The 27,978-nt window shown below is 37.1% G+C and overlaps 2 protein-coding genes across 2 annotated transcripts; both read left to right on the top strand.

Moving 5' to 3' along the window:
• The first annotated feature begins 3,463 nt into the window (after positions 1 to 3,463).
• On the top strand, positions 3,464 to 17,192 carry ska3 (spindle and kinetochore associated complex subunit 3). Its single transcript, XM_030124147.1, is given in 13 exon segments — positions 3,464 to 3,683; positions 3,783 to 3,844; positions 5,807 to 5,978; positions 6,316 to 6,769; positions 6,850 to 6,908; positions 7,696 to 7,770; positions 9,609 to 9,814; positions 10,023 to 10,226; positions 11,412 to 11,519; positions 11,521 to 11,604; positions 12,319 to 12,398; positions 12,738 to 12,877; positions 16,738 to 17,192. Coding segments are annotated over 13 exon segments (1,926 nt in total). The 5' UTR covers positions 3,464 to 3,559; the 3' UTR covers positions 16,896 to 17,192.
• A 2,371-nt stretch (positions 17,193 to 19,563) lies between these two features.
• On the top strand, positions 19,564 to 27,699 carry LOC115412593 (uncharacterized). The gene is made up of 2 exons (XM_030125184.1): positions 19,564 to 19,810; positions 21,226 to 27,699. Exons 1-2 carry the CDS (start codon positions 19,633 to 19,635, stop codon positions 22,578 to 22,580), a joined length of 1,533 nt encoding a protein of 510 aa, XP_029981044.1. The 5' UTR covers positions 19,564 to 19,632; the 3' UTR covers positions 22,581 to 27,699.
• The last annotated feature ends 279 nt before the right edge of the window (positions 27,700 to 27,978 follow it).

Genomic DNA, 27,978 nt, shown 5'->3' with positions numbered 1-27,978 from the left:
AAAAATAAGTGCAATTTTAACAATATCACGACTAAATTTATCATTTATACATATGCATCACATCTTACAGATCACAGTGGATCTACAAATGCACAAAACATTTAGTAACAGGCAGAATATTATTAAAACTCCATATTTCAGACATTTTTTTTGTAAAAGGCCAGTCTGTAAATGTAACAATTTTTGTGTAATTTTACTTTTTTTTACTCAAAGACAAAGAGGAATATTTGCAGTTTTCATTATTTATAGGTTATTATAATAGTATTTTACTGCTCTGATCCACTTTAAATTAAATTAACCTAAAATGATTTTAATGCCATTGATTGTTAATATCTTCAGTGTAATTTTTTACAAATTGATCCCACGGGCCGGACCCTTTGGCAGGCCAGTTTTGGCCCACGGGCCACATGTTTGACACCTCTGATCTAAAGCAACACCAGGATTGACATAAATTGTACTTTTATGCTTCATGGCTTTATTTATAGTTACATATATCAGTTAAATATGTAAGTGTTAAAATGAAAATGAAAATATTTATTTAGTATAGACTGTAAAGTAACTTTAGTTTGTTCATTCTTAATTTGACCTAAAGATCCCCTGTGTCTATGTCCTGTAAAGTCAGATCCCAACGAATGTTAACTATCTTAGCCCACTGTTGAACATACTGAAGGCTGAGCTCATTTGATCAAATTTACTGACTGTTGTGACGTGTAATCTACAAAAATCCCTTATATTCTGTAAAATCATCACTTGTTAGTACCATTATTGTTCAGTGAGAATGAAGTACAATATCCTAAAACAATCAAAAAAGTCATCAGTCATAAAATTAAAAAAATGACAACTGATTTCTTTTTAGCTAATATCCAAATTATTGAGAAACTAAAGTTAAAAAAAAAAAAAAACTACACCGTTTATAAAATCTGCTATATTGACTTTATCCACTTGGAGGCAGCAAAACCAAACTGATCACTGGATGCATTTGCAGTTGTGTCTTTACAGAACTGAACTTATTGAAGCAAATTCTTTGACACCCCCACAGTGGATGTGAAACAGAACAAACAAGATGGGATTGAAGCATCTGTTTTTTGTGTCTGGTTATTCTTTGTCGTAGAATAACCAGATAACAGGTCACATTTGAACTTGAAGCAATTTGTCAGTAAATTTCCCAATTACTTTTTCGCCTCTGAAAACAAGGGACTTTAAAATGGTTGCAAATCCTAATGTTTAATGTTATATTTTTGTCAAACCCCTTGAATTAAAGCTGAAAGTCAACACCTCAGTCACATCTTCAGTGCTTCATTTCACATACACTCTGGGGAGAAACAACAGCACTTGTGTCACTGTAAAAATATTTACTAATACACTATACCCATCTGTATTCTATGAAGTACAATTTATCATATTTATCATATATTTATCAAATTCAAACAATTAATCAAAGTTCTGCTTTGTAAAAATTGTGAAAAATAATTTGGTCGCAAAACGAAAATTATTCCCCTGGAGAGTTTTTGCTCAACAGAAATTTGATGTAACCTGTTTTCTTTTTGAAATATATTAACTGTGAATGTTTTTCTTTAGTATCGGACATCCTAACATTTTTTTAGTGCTCCAAAACACAAAGTAAGTGCCCCATAGCCTATCACTTTAAAAGATAGTCGATTAAAAAATGTTAGCAAGAAGTAAGTGAGATATGTAATAATGTGGAAATGTTGCAAATTAGGCAGCACAGAGGACAAGAGGCAGCGGCACAGCAACAGAGCAGGAGACAGACAGACAGACAGACAGGGAGGGAGGGAGGGAGGGAGGGTGAGGTAAGTTTGAATTTTTGTTTACCAACATTATGAAAGGTTTTCAGTTCTCTTTCTCAAATTAAAAAGATTTGCCTTTTTCTATCTACATTATGTTTTTGTTCATTAATACAACTCGAAACCTGCCAGTTGTATGAAGCATTTTTGAGTTTGGGGTAATTTTGTCATAATCGCTTCCGTATTTTAGGAGATTATTAGGTTCTATGTGTTGGATTTAAAATAGTATTAGTAAGTTGTATTTGCATGCAGACATAAAGAGACATGAACAGATCCTCTAAATTAGTCATTGTATCATTTTCTGTACTTTTAACATTTTCAAATATGTGATCTGACTGGGGCCAACCTCTAAGGGAAATTACAAAGTAGACCCATATTTCTTCTCTTGCTATAGCTACATAAAAGTATCAAATTACATGTTAAAATGCAACAGAATACAGGAAATTGCATCTACAAAAATGTGGGTTTCATCTTCACAAGCCACCGTCTTGTGGCTGCATGTATGGCAGAATTTTGGTCACACCCATCAAATCCTACTCCAGTGGTTTTTGAAAAGTTGGCAGTCCTGTTACTGTCACAGGAATTAAGTAAATTTTAGCTTTTTAACCCTTTCATGCATGAATTATAAGAACCTTAATCAAGATTTTTTTTTTTTTCCTGAGTGTTTTTTTTTCATCTGTAGACATGAAAAAATAATGTGATTGAATTATTATTATTTTTTTGTACCTATTTTTCATGGCTCTACAAAAATGTCCCCTCAGCTGAACACCATTCGCTTAATTTTTTAAGCAAAGAGACATGCATTTACTGACATACTTTGTGAAAACTATGAAATAAAACATTTTTAACCTCCTGAGACCCAGCAATGCATTTTTGCTCTCTGCAGGGGATGAAAGTTTGACAGTTTTACTTAAAAAATGCTGTCCATTGCAAAGGACATTCCATTAAAAATAAATAAATAAATAATAATAATAATAATAATAATAATAATGATAAATTATCTGGAAAAAAAAAACTTGCATTATGCAGTTTCCAATTAAGACAATTGTTTAATGGAAAAAAGCTAAAATTTTCACTTTCCTGGGTGTCAAGAGGTTAATGCTGCTAATCTGATGTTTTCTCACATTTGAACATACTATAATGCCAGTTATTACTCACTTAGATAATATGCAAAAAATAAAAAAAAAATTTGTTAAAAAAAAATACAAACGCTATTAATCACAGCAATTGATTTAGATAAAAGAACAGGAAAGTTACAGTAATGGTATGAATGTCAGTGTATGGGATGATGCATGAGCGTCCTCTGTGTTGGCTGATATGGAACTACTAAAACAACAAAAGCCATGAATAAACAAGAGAACAGCTGGAGAATAACTGTCCACTGGAGTGACCACTATGCATGAAAGGGTTAAGCAAATTATTTAAAATAAATTAAAAAAAAAAAAATGAAAGTTAGCTTAACAGGCGACAAGGTCATGATGAAACCGTGCATCCATTGCAAACATTCAGACTCTTTGCATCTTTTTGTGACGGACAGAATTCGCTACTTTAGGGGGCGCTGTTGAACATTTAACGTTGAACATTTAACATTTAACAATTAATCAAACGAAGAAGAAATTCAGGCCACTTCCGTTCAAAACCGGAAACGGCGCCAAAATTGAAACTCGGTGAATGAGCATAAACAAACGGTGTGGTGTGTGTGTTTTTACGAATTATTTTGTTTAAACTCACGTAACATACACGCCTTTCTTAAAATGGATCCGACCACACAGTTCTTTAACAAGCTCCGGAAACTGGCGGTGACTCTTGAAACAGAAACGGACAAACTTCAGACCGCCTTTGAAAACCGCAACAACAACGACGACGATGATGACAGCGGTAAGTGACACTGAGTTTACACCGAAAATCAAGCCTGTTCGGCTTTGAGAGCATGAATATACCCCGTAAACCTATCTGGCAATGTTGTCCCTTTTTCAGACACCAGAGCGAAAGCTATGAGAGCTTATCATGAACTGAACTGTGACGTCAGGAACCTCAAGGTAAACTGGTTCATTTACAGAAGAGTTATTTTAACCCTTTCATGCATAGTGGTCACTCCAGTGGACAGCTGTTCTACAGCTGTTCTCTTGTATATTCATGGGATTTGTTGTTTTAGTTCCGTATCAGCCAACACAGTGGACACTTATGCACCATCCCATACATTGTAATTCACACCGTTACTGTAACTTTGCTGTTCTAGATAAACCTGATCTGCAGTAGCTTGTTTGAGTCTAAATCAATTGCTTGTTATTATTATTAAACAGTGTTTTGGGTTGTTGGTTTTTTTTTTTTTGTTTTTTTTTTAAATATACGTGTTTTTTTGTATATTATCTCCATGAAGTGAGTAATAACTAGTATTAGAGTATGTTAAAATGTGAGAAAACATCAGATCAGTAGCATTAATTTTTTTTTTTTTTTTTTTTTAATTTCATTGTTTTCACATGATGTATCAGTAAATGCATGTTGTTGTTGTTGTTGTTGTTGTTTTTGCTTCAAAAATTAAATGCATGGTGTCCAGCTGAGTGGACATTTTTGGAACTCCATGAAAAATAGATTCATAACAAAATTTTCAATCACATTGTTTTTCTTATGCCTAAAGAGGGGTAAAAACACCTTGATTAAGGTTCTCACAGTTCATGCATGAAAGGGTTAATCTCACAGCCTCAGTTATTAAAACACTCCCATGTTTATGGGGAAACATATCACATATATACACAGTAAGAAGAAAACAAGTTAATGGGCAGTGAATATGTGCAGTAATTATTGAGTACACGCACTCTAGTAAATGTCACATACAGTAGAGTCAAGTATTAGTCAGAAAAGATATAAGGTATATGTGCATTGTACAACAGTGCCCACGTTATCCTTTGATAAACCCTGCAATTAAAACTGGTATATCATCATTTGTATTTGTGTTTATTTATTTAGTTACAGGACAGTGTATTGGTATTAGTTACAAAGAACAAGATGCATGCACCAGATTTAGCAGAGAAGCTAATTTCCATCTGTTTTCCTGGACAAACAACCAACATAATAAAACATCACATAGATTACAAAGTACTAATGCTTTGGAAGAAAACCGTTAAACATGACTGTAATGGCAAAATTACTTATATCCATATATATTCATATATATTTCATATATCATATAGGCTTCTAACTCTATTTCAGATATATTCATGTCACTGTGTATTATAGAGCAGTTTGGACCTCTTTTGTGTTGTGTCCAGAGTAGAAGGCCAAACCAACATTTCTCACAGGGGTCTTATCTCTAAGTTCCTGACACTAACCAAAACACTTTCCACACATCATAATTTTCTCATGGGAGACAGAAGACTACAGGGTGATTTGCATTTTTGGGTTCAGACTGTCTCAGTCTTTGTCTGAGGGGTATCTCTTTCTATGGAGCTCCAAATAAAGGGATTTCTTTGACACTGAACATTTGAACTTATCCTTCTTTATTATAGACGAATTAGTAGAGTAATATTTTTTCCATAACAATGACCAATATAGGAAAGTTTGCTCAGGCTGAATGGTTACAGCCAAATACATAAAAAGGGGCATTTTTTAGACATTGTCTAGAATAGGAATAAGATATTAAAGAAAGAAGAAGGAGAGAAGAGAGAGGAGGGGAAAAATAGAATAAATAAATAGGCTAATTGTACAATAGCAAACCAGACATGGAAAGAAGTAAAGGCTCTTATGCCAGGAGGAAGGGACTACACCTTATCGGGCATTAAAATGCAAGACTCAAGTTTGTATATGAGTGTAAAGGTCTTGTGTATGTTCTTATATATCAAAGTTTGTTTTCCAGTCTCATTTTAAACTTTTAACGCACTCTAAATCAAATTTTAAAAAGCATACTTGCTATACATTGGTGCAATAGAATTATGTACACTCGCAAGGCTTGACTGTTTAAACCCGTTTGGATCCAATTTTGCATAAGTTTCTTTCCTTTGCAGGGAGAGATCCAGGGTCAGCTGACTGAGCAAAGAGCACAGTTAAATGAAGTGTGCAGCTTCATTAAGGCCTGTGGGGTGATGGAACAGAGGGTCTCTGAAGATATCAAGAGACTAAAGACTCACTGGGAAAATTATGGCTACCAGGCTCCCAAAGACATCCACAAAACGAATAGTAAGTACTGACTAGTTTATAGGTAAAGGACACACATAGTGGACATACAGTGGCTGCATTAAATCCTTGTTGATTTCATATATTCATACTTTATCTAAACGCATTGTTTAACTAGTGTCAAGATGTACCTCACATACCCATAGAGCTTGCACTGGGCTGAACAATTTCATGTGTGCTTTTAAGTAAAATCACTGTGAAAATAATCAGAAAATAATGTTGTGCTTTTTGGGGGCTTACAAGTGTGAACAGTTGTGTTTGCAAAAAAACAAGCAAGAAATGGCGCATACTTTGACTTTAGGGTAAAATGAGTTTCTGTCTCTTAATTCTACTTATGCAGAGGTCAAAGGTCAAGAGTCAGAAGTTGAAGACAAAACAGGAGATGAAAATGAAAACAAGTCAACAGGAGAAGAAGAGGATACTCAGGAGGATGCAGAAGTGGACCATTCCTCTGCATCACCTCCAGCTCTAGGGGCACCACCCTGTGCAGACCCTCTGCGCACCCCACAGCTCTCTGACTTTGGCCTGTCTGAAATGCAGCTGAAGAGAGCTCTGGTGGGGGCAGAGTGGTGCTCTGAAGCACCCCCTATGCCTGAAATGAGTCTTCCTCATCCCTCACTTAACACACCTGCCCTTCCACCAATGGCCATTACTCCTAAACGTGCCCTGCGGATGGATGAAGATGAGCTGCTGACACCTCAGATGCATGACTTTGGCATCTCAGAGCACACAATGTGTCTGAACAATGACTTCACTATGGACCTGCGGCGCAAGAATGTTGAAAAATCCCAAAGGTAGAGCATTATGGTTCAAGTGGTATAATATTAAAAAAACAGCTAAGAGCATATAGTTACTGCTTATTGTTTTTCAGCAGACCACCTGAGAACCTCCCTGATCCACCTGTGAACCCTCTAGAGACCTTAGCAATAAAAGGTTTGAAATCTGTATTTCATCACCATATCACAGCATTGAGGCATTCATTAAATAATCAGCTGACTGCAATTACTTTACATGACTGTGCTCATTTAGTGTAATTGATAATTGTTTATATGGTATATTTGTTGCTGAATCAAAGCACTGGTCTGTTTTTTGCATTTCCTCTCAATTACAGTGTTATTAAATGGAACCTATAGTGGAATGTTATAGGTTAAAATAAAGAACTAGAAGCACTCGGAGAGCGCAGACCTCCGCCAAGGCTGATCAGTGGCCCCCCCGTGGGCCCCCCCACGCCAAGGAGGTTATGTTTTTGCCAGGGTTTGTTTGTCTGTCTGTTTGTCTGTCCGGTAGTGTGCAATATAACTCAAAAAGTTATGGACAGATTTGGATGAAATTTTCAGGGTTTGTTGGAAATGGGATAAGGAAGAAATGATTACATTTTGGTGGTGATCGGGGGTCACTGATCAGCCTTGGCGGAGGTCTGCACCCCCCCCCCCCCACCCACGTGGGCCCCCCCCCCCCCCCCCCCCCGATCACCACCAAAATTTAATCATTTCTTCCTTATCCCATTTCCAACAAACCCTGAAAATTTCATCCAAATCTGTCCATAACTTTTTGAGTTATGTTGCACACTAACGGACAGACAAACAGACAGACAGACAGACAAACCCTGGCAAAAACATAACCTCCTTGGCAGAGGTAATTAATTGATGCTGTCACTGTTCTCTTTCCTTGCTAATTTAAAAAGAACTGAAGCATTTTTGTACTCTTCTTATGTTTTCAGTGTCCTCGACAGATTTGGAGACTCCAGAGCCACCTGTGTTTTGCACCCCAGGGCTAAAGATAAAAAAGACAAAGGGTCAGTGCCCCCAGAATCCTCAGGAAAATTATGATCCTGAATCTCCTGGTTGCCATGGAAATCTCACAACAACCCCTGAGGTCCCAGCATTTAAAACCCCATACATGAACACATGGGGACACTTAACTAGTATTTAGATCAGGGATTAAAGTTCTCCGTCACCACGACAGATTTCCGTCAAATGGAAAAATTGAGGGGGGAAAAAAGTCATATTGAAGTAACTTGTTTCGCGGAGTCCAGTCGGCACCGCAATCCTGTCCTGGGTCTGCTGTCCTGAATCTGCAGGTGTTTAACACAGGCACAGGGGGCTGATAGGTTTAACAGTGATGATAATAAGATGACTTCTTTATTTTTATGTCGGGAGGAGAGATTGATGACTATTTAACTTTGGAAGGAAACGCTGCTCATTCTGTGCCTCAGAAACACATGGACAAGTTCAGCTTTACCAAAGTTCAGCCTCCAGACTAACTTTAGTTTAGTGCTAACAAGTAGCTTTCATTATGAAAGAACCACAGCAAAAAGGGAAGAAGACAGAACTGATCTACATGTACCTTCATGTTTGGGTTCATAGCTTATCTCCTCTTGCTGGTATATGACTTGTGTTTGTGTGTATGTGCCCTTCCCGTGCATGGGGCTGTGCGCGCCGCGGCCTTACGCGGTTACGCACCCGACTGCATAAGTACTTTATTTTGACCCGTTTAGCATCTTATTTCTATCTGTGTGGTACAGTACGAAGATAACATTTAATGAATGAGTAACACCCTTGGTATTTGCAAAGCTACTGTATTTTAAATACCCTCAGAGAGTATCTGTAACGGAATATAATTTCTGTTTCAGTTGACGTAATTTCAGTTGACGTACCAAAAAGCAGAAAAAATGAAAGATTAGTTAGGGTTACATTTACACAGACATTTTCCCCAAAATTCATGTGCTGTTGGAGTTGGAGTTATGTTTTAGGAGTTCCTAAATTGTTAAATAAAAAGTTTTTCACTCATTTTTTGCAGTAAGGTTTTCTTCTAGTTATTATTTTCACTTGCTTCAAAGGTTTTCATACCCTTTAAAATTAACCAGAGAGCACTGAAATTGACCTGAAGGTTTAAACATTTTCTGGGGGAGGACCCCCAGACTCCCCACCAATACCACTCATGACATTTTTTTTCTATCCATGTTACTAATCTTCTACACCTGTACACTCTCCCATTCAGTGTGTTTTACAGTATTGCCAAATTTGACTATATAAACTTGTACGCTATAGCAGTAATGTATTGCATCATTTTTAATAGTGGCCAATGATTTTGACCAGAAGAAAATTTTCAGTCAGATGAAAAATTTTTGCTTTAATCCCTGGTTTAGACTACATAAGATGTGTTGTCGACTGTGTCTGGGTTGTAACTTACATTTTAGTGCTGTTCAGTTGTAAACTTATAGCTTACAAAGTCTTTTAAAAACTAGTGGAAGCAAGCACATAGTTGCTAACCTTCTAATGTTGAAGTGAAGTCATATATGTACATTTTCCACCCATGCATTTGTAAATTAACAATCCTTGACCAGAATCCAAGGCAGTGACCAGTGTTTTATAGATTAAAAAAAACAACTATAGTTTGGAAACAATTTGTATATTTGCTTTGTGGAAAACATAATCCTTGTGTTCTCTCAATTACAATTTTATTAAATGGAACCTATAGTGGAATGTTATAGGTATAACACAAAGAAATAAGAGACTTTGACTGAATACAAGATATTGTTAAAATAAAGAATTAATTCATGCTGTTACTGTTCTCTTTCCATGCTAATTAAAAAAGAACTGAAGCATTTTTGTACTCTTCTTATGTTTTCAGTGTCCTCGACAGATTTGGAGTCTCCAGAGCCACCTGTGTTTTGCACCCCAGGGCTAAAGATAAAAAAGACAAACGGTCAGTGCCCCCAGAATCCTCAGGAAAATGGTGATCCTGAATCTCCTCATTGCCATGGAAATCTCGCAACAACCCCTGAGGTCCCAGAATTTAAAACCCCATACATGAACCGGCTGGTCAGCACCAAGAAGGTATTAAGGACTTTTGTGTATGTGATTCTTTATGTGCTGAAACTGTATATTGAGAAAGATTTTTTAAAGTTTGATTTAAATGCATCATGTATTGCATTATCCTATTGTCATCTTAAAAACTGTTGTATACCATAGCAATGTTAGGAAAATTTAATTATTTGTTTGCACTCAACCATCCTGTATGTGCTTTTTTGTCTTATATCAATAGAGTGCACGAAAGCCTGAACCTATTAAGATGCAAAGCGATGACGACAGCCACGTTTTTGACCTGCCAACACCCCCTTGTGATGGAGCAGTTGCCTCTAAGCGTAACTGGGAGTATGATGTTCCAGACATATGCATTGAAGGTGTGGAGGACAAGCAGATGCCAGAGATGCCGAATCTGGAGTCTAATTTGGGAAACTCTTTACAAGTAAGTAAATGTGTCATGTTAGTTATGACCTAAATTTTCTTTTTTTTTTCCTGTTTTCTGCCCTCATTATGACAGAAGATCTTAAGTGATGAAGTAGTTAGTTTAACTAGTTATTATAGTAATTAAAGATATTCAAAACAAGTGGTACCAGGCACAACAAACCCTGCCCCTCGCACGTATTGTAGCTTATTTTGGCATCGATCCAGCTGATGTCATCATGTCTATGCGTGTGCTGATATCAGCATAGACAAATTTCGGCCATTATAAAAAAAATATTTAAAAAAATTCATAACAAACTTGAACTTTGACCTACTTTTCCCAAAATGTAATCACATCTATTCTTGGTCACTAGCAATCTACAAACCCAATTTAGTATGAATTCAACGAATAGTTTTGCTGCTGAAGTGTTAACAAACAAAGAAACAAACCGAACCAAAAACAACACTCCTTGTCTCCACTTTGGGGGGTGAGATAATACCATTCTTGTCCATAGAATTTGTATTTCAAGATATCTTAACCTCTCAAAACTAAATTTAAGTACTGCAAAGATCCTTAAAAATGTGTAAGTGGCTAACCCTAACATCCAAGAGTAGATATGTGTTGCAAATATCTATAATTAAGTTCTTCCTGGTCAAACATAACATTTTGGACTTTCCTCAAAGCAAAAAATGGCACATTTTATAGCATCTACAGTTCGATTCTGGATCAGAATTGCATTCACAATATCTGGAGTTGATTTCTTACAACAATATCTCTAGTATCTACCCTCCAAATATTATGGATATAATCTCAGTCATCGAAAATGAAGAATCACTGTCCAGATTTCCAGAATGTAACATAATGTAATGTATAGATCCATATGACATTTCTTTATCTGTAATGACACTTTTACTATTTAGAATTTAGGCTGCAGTTTTATTAAATGGCTAACAATTAGGCCTTGGCATTGCAACTAATTTCTCAAACTGATACATTTCTCAAGATCACAATTCAATTTGATATACCTTCATTTGGGGGTTTCTCAGTTAAAATGGTACTGGGTAACAAAGCTCCATCAGTGTTCAAACAGGGACGTTATGGTTCATAGCTGACTTCTTGAACATGCTGCTTCTGGGCCACCACATCACCGATTGTTTTGAAGAGCTCGTCTGATGTTTGTTTCCCTGTGTCTTTGTTTGCTTCCAGAGATGTGCAAAAATGCCGAAAATGTTGAGTGAATGCGAGAAGGTAGCTAAAAAGCAGTCAGCCAACAACCTGGATCTAGACGGACCGACCCAGGAATTTAACTTGGGAAACACCGTGTGTCAGACGTGTCTATGAGGAGCCCAGCACCCCAGAGATGCCAGACCTCAGCTCAGTGACCCAGGACATCTGTAAAGTAAGAACACTTCTCACCACTTAAAGCCAGTATTGTGGGTTTGTCATAGGCGCTGTTTACACCTGGGTTCTAAAAAGTATTTTAGTGAAACACAGTATTACTGAGACATTTTTGCCTTTCACACCTGTGTCTATCATGTGCCACTGCCTGTTGCCAGACAAGCACCAGAGTTGTTTTTCATGGGTAAGCGAAGAAAATAAAATATTTCACTCCTAATATCCAGGAGCTGGCTATTTTATTCTCCCCTCCACTTTTTCTTTCACTTGCCCCAAAATAACCCCCATGTCCTACACTCATGAAGTGTTCATCTTTCATGGGGACTCTTAACTAGTGTTTAGACTGCATAAGATGTGTGGTCGACTGTGTCTGGGTTGTAACCTACATTTTACTGCTGTCCAGTTGTAAACTTATAGCTTACAAAGTCTTTTAAAAACCAGTGGAAGCAAGCACATAGTTGCTGACCTTCTAATGTTGAAGTGAAGCCATACATTTTCCACCCATGCATTTGTAAATTAACAGTCCTTTACCAGAATCCAAGGCAGTGACCAGTGTTTTATAGATTTAAAAAAAACTATAGTTTGGAAACAATTTGTATATTTGCTTTGTGGAAAACATAATACTTGTGTCCTGCAAATAACGTTGCATACTTATTTAATCACTGCAAAGCATTCATGATCTGTTTTTGTGCTCTTTTTTCATAATTTTACTGTGTAGCTTGTGTCCCAGGCTCAGCTGAAGAAGTCTACCACGTCAATAGTTCACCCACATTTGAGGCCAGATAAAGAAAACACCAGGTAAATTAAGGTGGAAAATTCTCCCAGGGTTTATCCATTTTTTAGAAATGTTTCATATAAAGCTGTCAAAGTATGACTTTCATTCTAAATTTGTGTAGACTGATGACCTGTTTTACAATATAATACAGTTAGCTTTCAGTCCCTTTTTGCTGAAGGAGATATTGAAAACAATCTTGAGAGATGCAGTGTCATTTTTATTACGCTGTATATTTTAATTTAATTTTGAACATTTTGGTTGTTTTATCTTTCTAAACCGTTCACTTTGAGCTGAATATGTGTAAATTATGCCATTCCTTTTTGCAGTTTTACATTGCACTGTAAATGTCTTCTTGTATGTAGTCCTCTTCCCAGAGCTGCGACTCTGTCTGTGGTGTCAGAGAACGAGTTTCAGGGTTTACCCAGCTACATGAGGCAGATGACTTTGCACAGCCTTAACCAAGCCGTCCAAAACATCAATACCTTCATGACACAATGTCGAGGTCAGTGGGAAATGTTATGTGTGTGGTTTTACATGAGAGTTTGGAAAAAGGTGACAGATCAAAATTAACCTCTAATATTTACATTAAAGATGTACTTTAAAAGGGATTCAAATGTTCTTTATTCATATACAGACAGGTGAAGAACATCTTAAAAATATAAAATTTGATAAATATATAAGAAAATAACACTCAAATCAAAGTTTGTCTGTATTAATTTATTGTATATGATAGATTAACATTAGGTTGTATAATTTGAGTACTGCATGGAATTTGAGAAAAAAGAAAAATGATGTCCAAAAATAGTTCCCCATATAAGGAATTTTTAAGTGTTTGTCAGTATGTAAAAAAAATAGTGAACCAATTTTCATGTAACTTGGCACAGGAGTATGCACAAGCCAGGATCTAACCACAGCTACCCATCAGAGGATGGCATATCCTCCCTGGCCCACACAAAACTGAAACATAGTTCTTGTTCTTGATGTTTGTTTCATTGACTTGGTTTCACTGAAGAGTTGAGGCATTTACTGGCAAATATCAAATGGTTTTCTAATTCTGCTCCAGAAAAGAAAAGGTAACTAGAAAAGCACTCAGACAGCACAGACCTCCGCCAAGACAGATCTGCCGCCCCCCCTCCTGATCACCACCAAAATTTAATCATTTGTTCCTTGTGCCAGTATCAACACATTTCCTGAAAATTTCATGAAAATCCATCCATAACTCTTTGAGTTATCTTGCTAACAAACAAACACACAAAGCAAAGTGATCACAATACCTCCTGGTGGAGGTAATAAACAGCATGACAAAGAAGTTGCCTGCTAATGCCAGGAGTAATAACATAATGATGTATGTTGAACTAGAAGCACTCGGAGAGCGCAGACCTCCGCCAAGGCTGATCAGTGCCCCCCCCCCCCCCCCCCCCCCCCCCCCCCCGATCACCACCAAAATGTAATCATTTCTTCCTTATCCCATTTCCAACAAACCCTGAAAATTTCATCCAAATCTGTCCATAACTTTTTGAGTTATGTTGCACACTAACGGACAGACAAACAAACAGACAGACAAACAAACAAACCCTGGCAAAAACATAACCTCCTTGGCGGAGGTAATAATTAATACCTCATATTTATCACAAGCCTAAAGTCTCTTGTCATCTGGAGGTCATGTGTTACTGTTCTTGATCACATAATAACAAATGAATGAACGTAACAACCAGTATAACTCTCACACAAAGGACAAAATCTAAAATGTGCTTAACAGTAATGGACTAAACGTTCCATAGAATCATTTGCTACTAAGTTTGTAGCTCTAGGTTAAAAGAAAAATATAAGTTATATTGCCATTTTGCAAAAACTTTCAGTCTGACCTGGGCACAGCCTCTATCTGCAGGTAATGACTTGATTCAAGGAATGCATGAACATAAAGTATTTTAAGTATTTCAGTGTCTGACACAGTTTATGTGCTACTTAGTTAAACATGTTTATTCTTGTAACCCCTTGTGGGTCAAAGCAAACGGCACCACTCCAACACATAACTAGTAATTGTTCAGTGGTTAAAAAAAAAAACAAAAACAAATATTTAGCACTTTTCTAGTTACATTCCAGAAGCAAAATGATCATGGCCAGACAAAGAGATGTTGATGATGTATCATTATGTATCATCAGGTAAAAATTATCAGGTAAAAGGAGGCATAGTCTTACAGAGTTGTGGGGTATTTGGCAGAGATGAAGGCAGAGGTAAGCCAACAAAACTTTGTAGGACTGCTGAGGCTAAGGTATATACTTTTGGCTCAGCCTTCGAGTGTATATTGTGACCACTTAGACTAATCGTACATTAATGTGCTAATGGTTACATCAGACACTGAATGTCAGAGTGAGAGTGAGAACATGGAACAAGAACCTGAGAAAGGTTCTGACGCCATGATAACCATTAATCTTCTCACTACAGCAGAAATAAGAGAAGTTGCAGATACAGGGCTGTTAATTAACTGCTGTGCACTGGTAATGTTAGTTATTACATGGCATTGTTTACCACCTGCTAAGCTTTTAACAATGGGGACCAGTAGCACTGCAACGCCTGAAACTGATGGACTAAAGGAGGACTTTGGCTTTACTGTCCATTATTCTAATAAAGCAAAAAGCTGTCTGTGTTACTTGATCGTCACAGCCATGTCCTCCATCAATAATGTTGGAAGGTGAATGCTCAGTATCTTCTTCAGTTCATGGCTTGACGGGGATCAGATGGCAACAAAAGACTATTTTATCAGAGGATTAAATTTACACCACAAGGCTGTATTACCTGGCATCTTTGATGTCACACCCACTAGTCATGGCTTTCATATGTGTGACCCCAGCAGGAACAGCAGGTGTTAGCCCTGTCATTAACCACATTACACACCACTAGGGCTGTTTACAGACCTACCGTGAAGCATAAGATAAGATAGGACTTTATTGTTGTATGTTGCTGTTAACTGTGAAATGTCCCCACGGTGGGATAAATAAAGTCATCTTATCTTATCTTTATTGTACCATGGGGAAATTGTACAGTTGACAGCAGCAAATACAGAAGTGCAGCGAAGATAGAAAAACAGAAAAATACATGTGTGAAACATAAAATACAAAGAGAAGAAAGAAAAAAATGTGCTATCTCTATAAGTATTTGTACAAATTTAGATTTAAATTTAAATATTTTGTACATATTACAGCACCATGACAGCTGTTTATGCGTAATATGATATGGTTATTTCACTGTTGGAGTTGATGTACAACTAGGAAGCACATTATTGTATTAGCAGAATGTATTTTGTATGTTTTTGTATATTCCACCTAGTTTATGTTTTTTTTAATCATATATTGCATGTTATGATTGAGTTCAAGCTCCACAAATCTTATCCAGAGTAACTAACAGCACATTTAACAGAAGAGGAGGATTCAAACTGCCCCTTGAAAGTTACTTGGCATGAAAAGTAAAAACATGTGATTTGTTACCAAAGTCAGTGCCATCTTTGTAGGAGATGACTATGTACTAGCATAAATATGTTTCACAGCTGTCAGATTATTCATTAGTAGATGGATTATTAGGTTATCAGTGGTTATGATTGAGTTTAAGACAATTCAAAAACACCTAATTTAAAGTTCCTGGGTTTATTTTGTCACTGGTGCACAGTGAGACACCATTCACAGTGATGAAACCATTCTATAGCGGGAACCTACTGCACAACATTTTATCAGTAACATGTCAGACAGCTGTTACAATCAAATACCAATTGAACTAAATCATAAAACAGTCACAAAATCATCAGAATCAATGCAGTATCCAAAAAGGTAAAATATTCCATATATATGTAAATATTTCATAGAAGTTGGTGAAAACCATACCCTGTCTTTTTACCAGCCGCCTACATAAAGTAGACCTGTTCTATGGTCTTACTTTCTAAGGGGCATTTTACATTTAAAACTGTGTTTTTCTCTAACAGTTTTATTTTTTTTACTTAAGCAGTACCAGAAAATATGGTGATTGTTTGCTTTTTGGTTTCCACAGATTCACCAGTTTTGTTTTGTTTTTTTTGTTTGTTTTTTTAATCAACCAGCAATCATTGCAGCTGGGTGCCAGTGTGTTTGTCTTTATGCATGTTTGATTAGTTTAACATATATGTGACTCTTCACTAACCATAACTTAGAATCCACTTTGGTCTCCACATAGAAACAGGAAGCTGAATTTAAAGGTGAACCTGAGAACAGTTTATAGTAGAGGTGACTTGTTTCACATAAATTTACTGTTTACTCTGTAAACTCAGACTCTTTGGAAGTCAGCAGCTGTTTAATACATCTAATCTGTTGCTGTTCTTTTGGCGCCCTCTGCAGGAGAACAGACGGAGTTTCAGATGGAGGAGATGAGGAAGATGATCAACTTTGGAACAAAGACACCAGTGTTTATTCTTTGTCTAACTGAACTCAAGAGGCTTGATCATGTCAAAGGAGCCAGAAACACCTCTGTGTTCAAGCTGAATACACACACCTGAAGGCCACCCTGGTACATAAACTGTACATTCAAAATACATACAAAAACTCAGTCTGTATATGTTCATGCTGTATTTTGGAAGCAAGATCATAAGAAATGCAGCAGTTTAAATTGACACTACCACAGCCATGCCAAACACAAGCTCACATTTAGACTGTAAATACTTAAAATTGGCACTATTTTAACATTATGCTGGATATTAAATGACCTGGTATGTTATCTAATATGATCACACATGATACAGAAATTTAATGTTTATACATAGACTTTAATTTGCTCAAATGGAAGTAATACTTAACAAAATAAAGAAGCACACTGTTATCAGTCTTATGAGAGCAAGTGTATGATTTCAGTTCAAATGTGTAATCTGAATATTTCTCTAATTAAAGACATGTAGCGACCTATATTATAGACTCTTTACAGTGACCATTTGGGATCCTTGCCAGTCAGATTTGAGCATCATGTATAAGGCCATATTCAACCAAGAACCAAAAGAAACCAAGAATTAGAAGGACTAAATAAGGAGGTTGTTAGGCTTTTATAAAAGGCAATAATATTCAGGTTCTTCTTTGATGAAAAAAGACAATCACTGTTACCTCTTAAAGCTGCAGGAACTGAAGTTATGGGGGAAAAAAAACAGGAGAATTGGAAAACACAAGGTGGCGATAACCTGATGCCTTTCCACATAGAAAAGCAAATCTCAACACTGATTAGTAATTATAGTTGTCAATCATATATATGTATATATATATATATATATATATATATATATATATATATATATATATACACCCACCCACCCCACCCCCCTATTAAAAATAGGTACATATTGGTTAATTTTCCTGTCGGTGCTGATGAAGATCTGGAGCTGGTTCCTGAGCGCCTTCAATGGCAGCTCACTGCTTGTAATATGTGTGCACTGTGCTAATGCTAGGTACTGTGTGTGTGTGTGTGTGTGTGTGTGTGTGTGTGTGTATTAGGATGGGTAAAATGCAAAGATCAAATTTCCCTTAATTAACCATGGGTAAAAAAGCAAGTTACCCTTAACTTTTAACCCACCTATCTGACAATACAGCAGGAGGTAGAGTTCTTGTTTCCTATCAGACCCTTTGAAATACAATATTTGAAATGAAATTGGAGAAATTTTGCCCAGTGATACTGCAAAATCATCAAGCACTGCAGTTTTAAGGCCCTTGACCCAGGTGTAAATTCAATGGTAATTAAGACAGACTATGTTATCTAAATGTTTTTTTTAACTTGATAAAGAGATAGAAGCAGTAAAAACATGTTTATTGACTTTGGGTTAAATTAAAAGATTTAATACGGTTTCTAGTTCTATTTCTATTCTGATGGTATTTTACTTTAGCACTGTGCTTAAGTGCATACTTGTACTTGAAAAAAAAAAAACAAATACATTCTATTCCACTCTACACATAGTCAAATATTGCACTTATTTCTGGATTACATATCAAAAGAGATGTATTGATGTACCAAAGAACATTAAAAATGATAGCAAATTATAAAATAACTAAACACTGACAGGGAACATTTATTTGCACAATGTCTATCCCTTCATTTTGATGTACATTTTGCTGATAATACATATATCTACTTGAATAAGGTTTTAAAACCTTAACTTTTACTTGAAGTTTAGAATTTTTTGTGTTATTGGAACACGTGAATGATTCAAATACTTTGGTAACTATTTACAGCACTAAATTTTCTTTTGAAATCAAGTTTGGCACAAAATAAGGACAATAACCTTCTAATTTTATTTTTGACTTAGTGAAATGTTAAGTGTCGGGTATTTGTTCAAGATCAGCACAATTAACTTTAGATGGGGATGAGCACAGTCCGGTTCCTGTTTTTCTCATGTACTCAGTTACAAGTTGAAGAAAAGCTGGAATATAATAATTATATTACAGTTCAGACATCCAGCAGGAAAACAAACCTCTATTGCCATGACTCTGACTGCTGCTCAGTAATTCTCCATGACTTCTCTAATGATGTGGGTAAAAAATAATCCTACCTGGAGCACAATGAAAGATATTTAATCAGGATTTTTTTTGTCATCAAATCAAGTGACATAGTGTGACATCTGACGAATCATGTGGAAGGAAATAACTATCAGATGGGACTTTTTCTATTAAAATTTTGATCTATTTTTATTAATATTTTATTACGTGACTGCAGATTTGTGAAATGCGTCCAGAATTTAGGTAGTTGATGTCAATTATCCTGCCAGATTTTTTATTTTCTTTTACTGCTTTTTTTTTAGTTTTCTACTCATTGCTGCTGGTAATGTAGTGGTCTTTACTCCCCCACAGGTAAAACACTGGGGACACCAGCTGGGGCTAGCACATGAAGACAAGCTTGCTTCTACTTGAACTAAGCTTGTTAAATGCTGCACTAAACGCTACGTCATATTCGACCACGGCTTTCCCTTTATTTTTTTCATTCTGACCTTCCCCCTTAAACTCATATACAAAAGAACATCCTTATTATTTTACATATTACTTTAAAAATGTTCACTTTCATATAGGTAGCTTTCTCGGCTTGACAAAAGAGCGCATGTTGATGATGTCATTCTCAAACGGTCCAATCAGATCACTGAAAGCAAACGACAATTGATGACGATTTACGGTTTTTTCACTCCCTGATCAGCCACCATTTTGGGAGTCAAAACACCCAACAGTCGCTGCGCACACCTCCACTCCACGCTTTTCCGTGGCCTTACTATGGTTCACACATGTGTGGTGGCTGGCTGTAGGAATAGAAGGACACCCGGCACCACTTTATCTTTCTACCGTTTCCCTCGGGATCCCGAGAGGAAGCAGCGCTGGATAGCTGCTGTGAACCGAGAGGGCTGGGTGCCGAACGACGGCAGTCGACTGTGTAGTACTCACTTCATCTCAGGTAGGATGCTTCAACTCCCGACCTCAAACAGTCTCCTGCAGTTTATTTAGAGTTAGACCATGAATTTGTCAACGTTGTCCCAAAAGCGATAATATTAGAGAAACTGAAAATGAATTTACTGTACTTTGTAATAACTAATGATCTTTTATCATCGTTTGATTATAGCATGGATGCGTTGTAATTATTAAGATTACGAGGAAAAACAATTATGTTAACAATGCCGATCTATTATTATTGCTATTGTTATATTGTATACTATAGTATCTACAGCCATAATGAAATATCCTGAAGTCAAGTGCGGATACTTGCACATCAGCCATGTGTAGAGTAGATAATTGGATGAAAGTGAGTGTCTACTGGTGTTATTTAACAAAAAAAAAAAAAAACGTGCACATTACATTACATTAATATCAGGTAAGTTAAGAAGTAGATCAGTATATGTAACATGTTTGGTGCCTGTGTAAAATGGGTATATTTAGGGCTATATATTGCAACAGGGTTTTGTATTGATATGCAAGTTGGAGTGACATATGGAATGAGTAGGCCCATCTGCAGCATAACAGTAAGGGCTACTTAACACAGTCTGAGCAGGACTGCATATACACTCCTGATCAAATTTTTAAGACCAGTTGAAAAATTGCAAGAATTCACATTTTGCACTGTTGGATCTTAAGAAGGTTCTAAGTATCCACATTTTTGCACAGATTTTGGCTTTTAAAGGCTGTGTTCTTAAACTTTTGATTGGCTGATGAACAGCCCATTTCAGTTTAATTGTTGTTTTCAATAAATTGCTTTCTCAATTGTTTTTTTTGTTTGTTTTTTTTTGTCTCAGTCCCATTTCTTCTTTTTGCATTTTGAACCTCTACTTAGAACCTTCTTTAGATCCAACGGTGCAAAATGTTAATTCATGCAATTTTTCAACTGGTCTTAAAATTTTGATCAGCAGTGTGTGCAGGCTACCTGTGTACACTTACACTGCACGATATATCTAAATTCTCCCAACAATTAATACTGTCCTACTAAAAATGATTATTTGGATTTTGTAACATTATACATTTCAGATTTTATTTTTTTCCTATAGTTTATGATTTGAAATAATTTCAATATGTGTAGAACATATACATGCTTTTTATATATTTGATTTTTTTATCTCAGATCAAGAATGCCAGCAGAGTCTTGTTAGCGAACATAAAGGGGAAGGGGCTAAATTGGGTACTATATGTGTTGTTTTGCTCTTTCTTTTTTTATAGTGTTCTAGATTAGATCTAGAATGTATTAGGAGGTAGGCCTACTTGTAACATCAACTAAATGCAGCACATAATGAGCCTCTATTAGAAGAAAATACACAAACCATTATTCTATTTTCTACCTTTACCTTCTCCCTTATACATCCTCCTCTCCCTTTCCACATTCAGGTAAACAGGTGAAGAACCCACGTTCTCCAGATTATGTACCCTCTGTGTTCACACCAGCTTCCTTATCATCTGAGATGAAGGAACCCGGTGCCTTAGAGATTGTGGACAAACAGGAGGAAAGAGTGGAGGCGGCTAATGCCCTCCTGTTTCTGCAGGGCCAAGGTAGGCCTGTGGCAGGGGAGCGGGGTCAAGCAGAGCATCCCGTGGAGGTGGAGGAGGAGGCAGCTGTGGAGGAAAGTGCATCATCCTCCCTCAGTACTGATGAAGATGATGATGATGATGATGATGATGAATCTGTAAGCGACAGTAAGAAAGGGAAATATGCCCAGACATCTGATGCACCGATTAACTTTGATGACATTCTGAAAGCCCTGAAGAGGGAGAACCAGGCCCTCAGAGAGTCTGTGGAGAAAATGTCGCTCTCTGAGAACTCCCTGAGGAACGATGCAGAGAAGGTCAAGTTTTACACTGGGTTACCCAACTACTTTGTTTTGGAGACAGTCATGTGGCTTTTGGCACCACACATGGATGGTATTAAAAATGTAAAGCTGTCCAAGTTCCAGCAGCTGCTGCTGACTCTTATGCGGCTGCGCCTGGACCTTCGTAACCAAGACCTGGCCTACCGTTTTGGTGTGAAAGTTGGTATGGTAACCAGAACCGTGCATAGGATGGTCAACATTATGTCCTCCACTCTGGTGCCCACTGCTGTTTTCTGGCCGTCCCGAGCAGAGCTCCGGAAAAATCTGCCTGCAGCTCTACGCTCCTCCCATCCTGACTGCGCTGTCATTGTAGACTGTTTCACCGTGCCTTTTGAGGAGCCGGTTTCCCAGGGCAACCAGCAGCAACAGAGGGTAGTGCCACACCCCCACAGGGCAGGGACTTGTAGTAACATGCTGAAGTATCTGATTGGTGTGGCTCCGCAGGGTGTTGTCACCTTCGTCTCCAGGGGTGTGCTGGGAAATGTCAGTGACAAGAGCCTGGCTGAGGGTTGTGGATTTCTGTGCAAGCTTCTCCCAGGAGATGTAGTGCTGGCGAGTCGCGACCTCGACATCGCAGAGTCCGTTGCTGCACGTGGAGCTACATTCAAAATTGCTGGCAGCTACCAAGGAGAAACATATGGGAGCTCAGAGGGCTCAGTGCTGGCTGACTCTTCAGCTGAGACAGTGAGTGTGCAGAAGCATGTGGAGAGGGTGATCTCCATGGTGAAACAGAGGTACTCCATGCTCACTGGCCCCGTTGAGAGTCCCTTCACCACAGCCGCAGAGCGCACATCGAACCTCACAACCTTTGATAAGATTGTGCAAGTCGCCTGTGCCTTAAACAACCTTTGCATCTCTGCTGCTCCTCTTGAGTGACTGGAGCAGACATGCTTTGTGCCCTGAAAAGAGTTAGTTTGAATCATTTCAAGTGGAGTTCTATGAAGTGCTTGTCCATTGTCAGTTTATTACCTACCGTACATGATGGTCAACTCACCCCCAGTTTGGAGTAGACAAGAGTCAAGGGTACCGACAGAAACTATGCAGTGCACAGTTATGGATGGCATGGCAGAAAAAAACATATTTTAGACACTAAATTTTGACCTATTTTCACCTTGTGAGTGGGGAAATTAGCGGAACTGCACACTTAAATTTTTTTTTTTTTTTTTTTTTTTAGCTGATGCTATGACTGTACTGTTAGACACAGCAGTGCTGGTATTAACAAATAAATTTCTTTGCAAATTTATAAAAACTGGCTGAAGGTGAAAATGACTCAAAATACACTTGTACCATTATATCTGAACCTTGCAAGACCATCCCCGTCCATATCAGAGCATTACTTTACTTCTTTTCCAATATGTTAAATGGGGGACATGCCACCCACTATTCATGCCACCCACTATTCACTGACAATGGAGAAGCTCCTTGAACAATCCCACTTTAAAAAAATCCAAACTAACCCTTTACTGCTGGTCTACTGCTTAAGTTCCCTTTACGGCTTTTGGACCTTATTCACCAAATCAGTGACACAATTCAATTTAATTTAATCTCACTGTATGTGATTCCTTTTTATCTAGGTCGTTCTACACTTGGCAATAGAAGCACTTCTCCCAAAGCCAGAATCCACATTACTGAGATGTGATGTCATTAGTTATGCAACTCAACAAAGAATGGTAAATTGCTTGTAGGTCTCAAAGGATGTTATTGTTTCATTGTGTTTCAAGCGACAGCAGTGTCAGTAAATGTAATTTGAGTTACTGTCATCGACCACTTTGTAAATACTAAGCTATAAACCTGTGGTTTGGGTGGCACAAAAAGTGTTTCGATGCAGATCCAGTTGTCTGCCATGCAGGGCTCATACCGTACATGTTATCATTCTCATCAGATGACTTCATTAAGTGAAACAGCTGAGAACTGAAGTCAGTGATGTTTGTCGAAGGTGTTTATGGTCTATTGTGTGTCAACAAACGTTTTTCATACATCTCTGCCACCTGATCAAAACCTAATCAGATGACAGAGATGTATGAAAAAGGTTTGTAATCGTGATTAGGTACAGATTAATCTTACTAGTCTTGTACTGATCACAAAATTCTGCAGTTAGTCAGATGTTTTTTTTTAAGTCTGACATACTGTTACAGATTTAGTAAAATTTTCTGTTTCCAAGAGCTACAATTGAAGCACACAAACTTTTTTATATGTTTATTTCAGTAGAAAATGATATAGCCTAGCTTGGTCATTTTTTTCCAATATTGCTCCGAGTTACAAAAAAAATCTCAGAGCAAAGCATTCTAGGCCACAGCTCTTTTGCCGTTAAAGTTAACGGCACCATATTCCATTTGTCTATTGTGCTTTATGTTCTAGCTATGTCAACACTGCTGGAGCAGATGAGGAATTACTCATATAGATCAGTTTAACAGCTTGGTACCATGACCATAGAGAGGTGATATTTATTTTCACACTACACACTAACAATTTTTGCTCTGCACACTGAAAATATGTTGACGTGTGTGTCACTGATGTTTGGAACTGTTCTACAGATCATATGTGCAGACTTGTGCAAAAACAGAGACTAATCACCAGATCAAGCTGAAAACTGGTCAGTTCTGGTCATCAGATGATGGATTGGTGCATCTCCAAGCTTTTACCTGCTGTTCTCACAGCATACAGCTGTTCCAGAGGTTTTGCCCAACAGCACTTTTTGAAATGCCACTGTTTAATGATCTGTACATGGTTTGTTGTTAAAATATCAGAAACTGACCAAATACACTTATGATAAGTTAAGGGGAAAATCCTGATGGGAGTGGTCTCTTTTCATCATTCATAGTGAATGCTTTGATGAGTGAGAGTTAAAAGGATGAGAAACATATTCCAAAATGTTAATGCGCTTTTAATATCTTTTGTGACAGGTAAGTGTGAAGGACATTACCGCATTATACTGTAGTTACTCATCTACTTCGTTATTCCAACCTAAGCTGCAAAATAAACAAGGATGTCATTAACCACACCTTACACGTGTTTAATTAAAGTAAGTGCACGTTATCTTATTATAATTCAGTGTTTTCACCAAAATTACTGTTATTGCTCAATTTCAAGAGATTTATCAAACATGGTTGAACAAGGAAAGATGAGTGTTGTCATCAGTCATTTTATTTTCACACATTGTATGTTGGATAACAGGGAGCAGGAGAAAGCCCACACCTGTGACAATTCACAAAGAAAAAGCTTCTCTGCAGGCATTTGTGAACTGAAATTAAACATGCATCCACAAGTTTTCGCACTGAATTCAAGAACAGGTATGAGCTTTGAAAGAAAAGATAATTTTCCAATTGTTAAGTTGAGCATGTCTATCTGAGCACATGGAGAATGTATATGTAACGTTGTGACTGATAAGTCTTTGTTTGATGTGGTTTGTTCAATGATTGTAACCCTTTTAAGCCATGAATCTTTATGATGGAGACATTTATGTGAGTAGTTCAGTCCAAGGCTGGTTATTTTAAAGGGTTAGTTTGGGTTATTTGAGTGGTTTTATGTCAGAATTTTATGTACAGTAGATGGTCAGCAAACCTCTGACAGAGAAGTACAGCCTTCAGCCAATTAAAGAATTAAAAAAAAACAAATCAATACTTAAGTTGCAGTACCCATTCTCATAGGCAGTAAATTGTAATGCAAGATACTAAGAACTGACCTGAAATCAGTTATGTTAATGATTTTCTAATTCAAAATGACTGTTTAACAACTCCTTTTTATGATGTGGTGGTGACAAATGTAGTTGAAGTTCAAAATGTACTCATCCACAAGAAAAAAGTGTATATTTTAAAAAAGACAAGTCAAGTTTGAGATTTTATTAATAGACGATTTAAATGAAGATCAGTCTGAGTCAGCCCTGGTCCTGAAGCTGTTAAATCAATCTCTTCAAAGCCACCAGATTCTTTGGACAAAAACAGTGATTTTTCTTTTGTGGAACATACAAGTTGTACAAGTTATTGTCTTGATTGGTTAGACATAATGTCTCACAGTTACACTGGTAAAGTAACTGATGGAGGTGGTGCTGGACCAACATCTCCTGAGTTCTATGAGGTATAATGACTGTTTTTGTCAAAGGAGTCAGACATGAAGACAGCGATGTAAAGGCCTCAGCTGCAGTTCAGAAAGGGCTGTCCACATCAGTACATCTACTGTGGAGGAGGATAAACTCCCACTCTTAAAAAAAACATCTGAAGTAACCCTTTAAGTATACCCAGCTAGATAAAATAATTCCTGTGTTTTGTAAAAAGAGCATGGGCTTGTCATGTAGCCACAAACTGAAACGTCGTCTCTGAGGAAACCTCAGGATTTCAGCGACAAGAACCTGCTTCTCTTTTGTTGTCCTCTATTGCCGGTGCCTTAATTTGTAACATTGGTACTTCTATTATAAAGCAGCCCCTTTTTTCAATTATAGATGCTTATTTTTACATTCAGCACCATGCTTCTGACTTTCCCTGGATCAGTTATGTGTTCATGTGGATAATGTTAGGAAAAACATCTTGTCTTATTCAGTAACCCTGTTCTGAAAACTGTTGTTGTTGTATCCTTTTTTTTCTTTTCATATCTTTTTAATGTGCATAACCACCACATGATGTCAACTCTTTATATATAAAGTGTAACTTCCAAGGAGTTAAACATTACAACATCGGTTCTTGTGCTTTGGCTCAGGGCCTGAAATGAATCATAAACCTGTTTTAAAGTGGTTTTATTTAATGAGAAGTGCTGCTGTGGTAGGGACTAGTTTGATTGCTGGGCTTTAAAAGATGAAGAAACACTGAAGCTTCACTTGTAGTGTTGAGTTCAGGCAGGCCATGATATTATACAGAGGAATGTGCCTTCTGTTCTCACCTCCACATGGATGGATGCTCGTTTGTCTTTACTGTTGTGTTTATAATATTTTACATGTGCTTGTTATGTATAGTGGCATTTCTGAGGTACTTCCACTATTTCTCTGTGAGTTTTATTTTTCATTTCAAGGGACCATTTTGTTATTCAGTTGGCTGCATCATTTCCTGAATCAAAACAAACCCTGAACTTTCCATAATTACATTTTTTCCATTTTTTTTTTCATGTTCATTCCCGTTTTTGGTTTTCTCTAATAAAGAAAACTTAGATTTACAGTTGGTTTGTAATTCAACAACCACATCAGGAAATGAAATATGCTGTTCTCCTCCTTAATAAATCATTTTTATATAAACAAAAGCCACAAATACCACAGTCTTCTTTTTACTAAATGACAGGGACAGAGGGAAGTGATGAATACGCTCTGTGTAGATTCCACATAGTTGCTAAGAGCATTTTTTAATGTTTTGTCATAGGTGTAGTTTTTGGGAAAGCTGATTTACGTCTCTTCCAGATTTAGGTTATTGACTCATCACACTGACGGTCACAAACTACTAAACTAGAATATTTAAGGTTTAAAGGAAAACTTCTAAACAGAAGAGTTACTGCTTTCAGTCTTAAACTGGGAGTTGCAAAGTGGATGAAAGATATTTGTTTCAAAAGGTTATTTTATTTATGACTGTTGCTTATTCTTAAAGCAAAAAATACATTGTTTCTTGTGTAGTTTAGGTGAAAATATCAGTGTTGGAGATGTTAACTGGATAAATACCTTGTTGTGAAACTGGTTGAATTGATACCTTTTCACTTAATGTCATGGAGTGTTATAATTTTGCTGGTTTTCCACAAAATTGGCTGATGGTTATTGATTAATTTTTTGTTAATTCTGTGTAAACAAAGAGCTTCCAGGTTGAGATGGATGACTTCACAGGCATTCAAACTGATTAATCCAGTATTTTTTACTTTGTTTGTTTTTTGTGTTTTTCTCTAGCAGGTCACCATTTCCGTTTTGTTCACCTTTAGTCTTCTGAGTGCATGTGCTTCCATTATGTAACCTGTAAAGATTTTAGTTTGTTGTTTGGATTTTCCTCTTTATTGTTCCTGTGACTAAAAAGATTAAATTCTAAGAAATGAAGCAGCCTTTACATGCCTCCTTAATTGTGAAAACTGAATTATTTGTGCACCAGTGTCTGTGTAGATAACTAAGTTTCCTCTGTTTTGTCCTTGTGTTTGGCAGTTTGATCATTGATAATTGAACACAGGCCTTTGTTTGCTTCCACAGTGATTCGTGTCTTTCGGCCCATTGGTAAATATTCCCACTTTCGAGGCCAGAGAGGAGTGACTGAGTAATGTCCTGATATTTTTTTTCATTTATCAAAGAGAGAAAAGCATTGGAGGAAGCCCCGCCTGGAGT

The sequence above is a fragment of the Sphaeramia orbicularis genome, chromosome 21 (assembly GCF_902148855.1).
Source record: "Sphaeramia orbicularis chromosome 21, fSphaOr1.1, whole genome shotgun sequence".
Lineage (NCBI taxonomy): Eukaryota > Metazoa > Chordata > Actinopteri > Kurtiformes > Apogonidae > Sphaeramia > Sphaeramia orbicularis.
The sequence above is the reverse complement of the archived record's forward strand: the minus strand, read 5'-3'. Positions and strand labels throughout refer to the sequence as shown.

Bases quoted from the DNA above. Each gene is read 5' to 3' on its own strand.
- LOC115412593 (XM_030125184.1), top strand. From the start codon at position 19,633: ATGGTTCACACATGTGTGGTGGCTGGCTGTAGGAATAGAAGGACACCC. The intron at 19,811-21,225 runs GTAGGATGCTTC...TTCCACATTCAG, and splicing joins TAGTACTCACTTCATCTCAG to GTAAACAGGTGAAGAACCCA.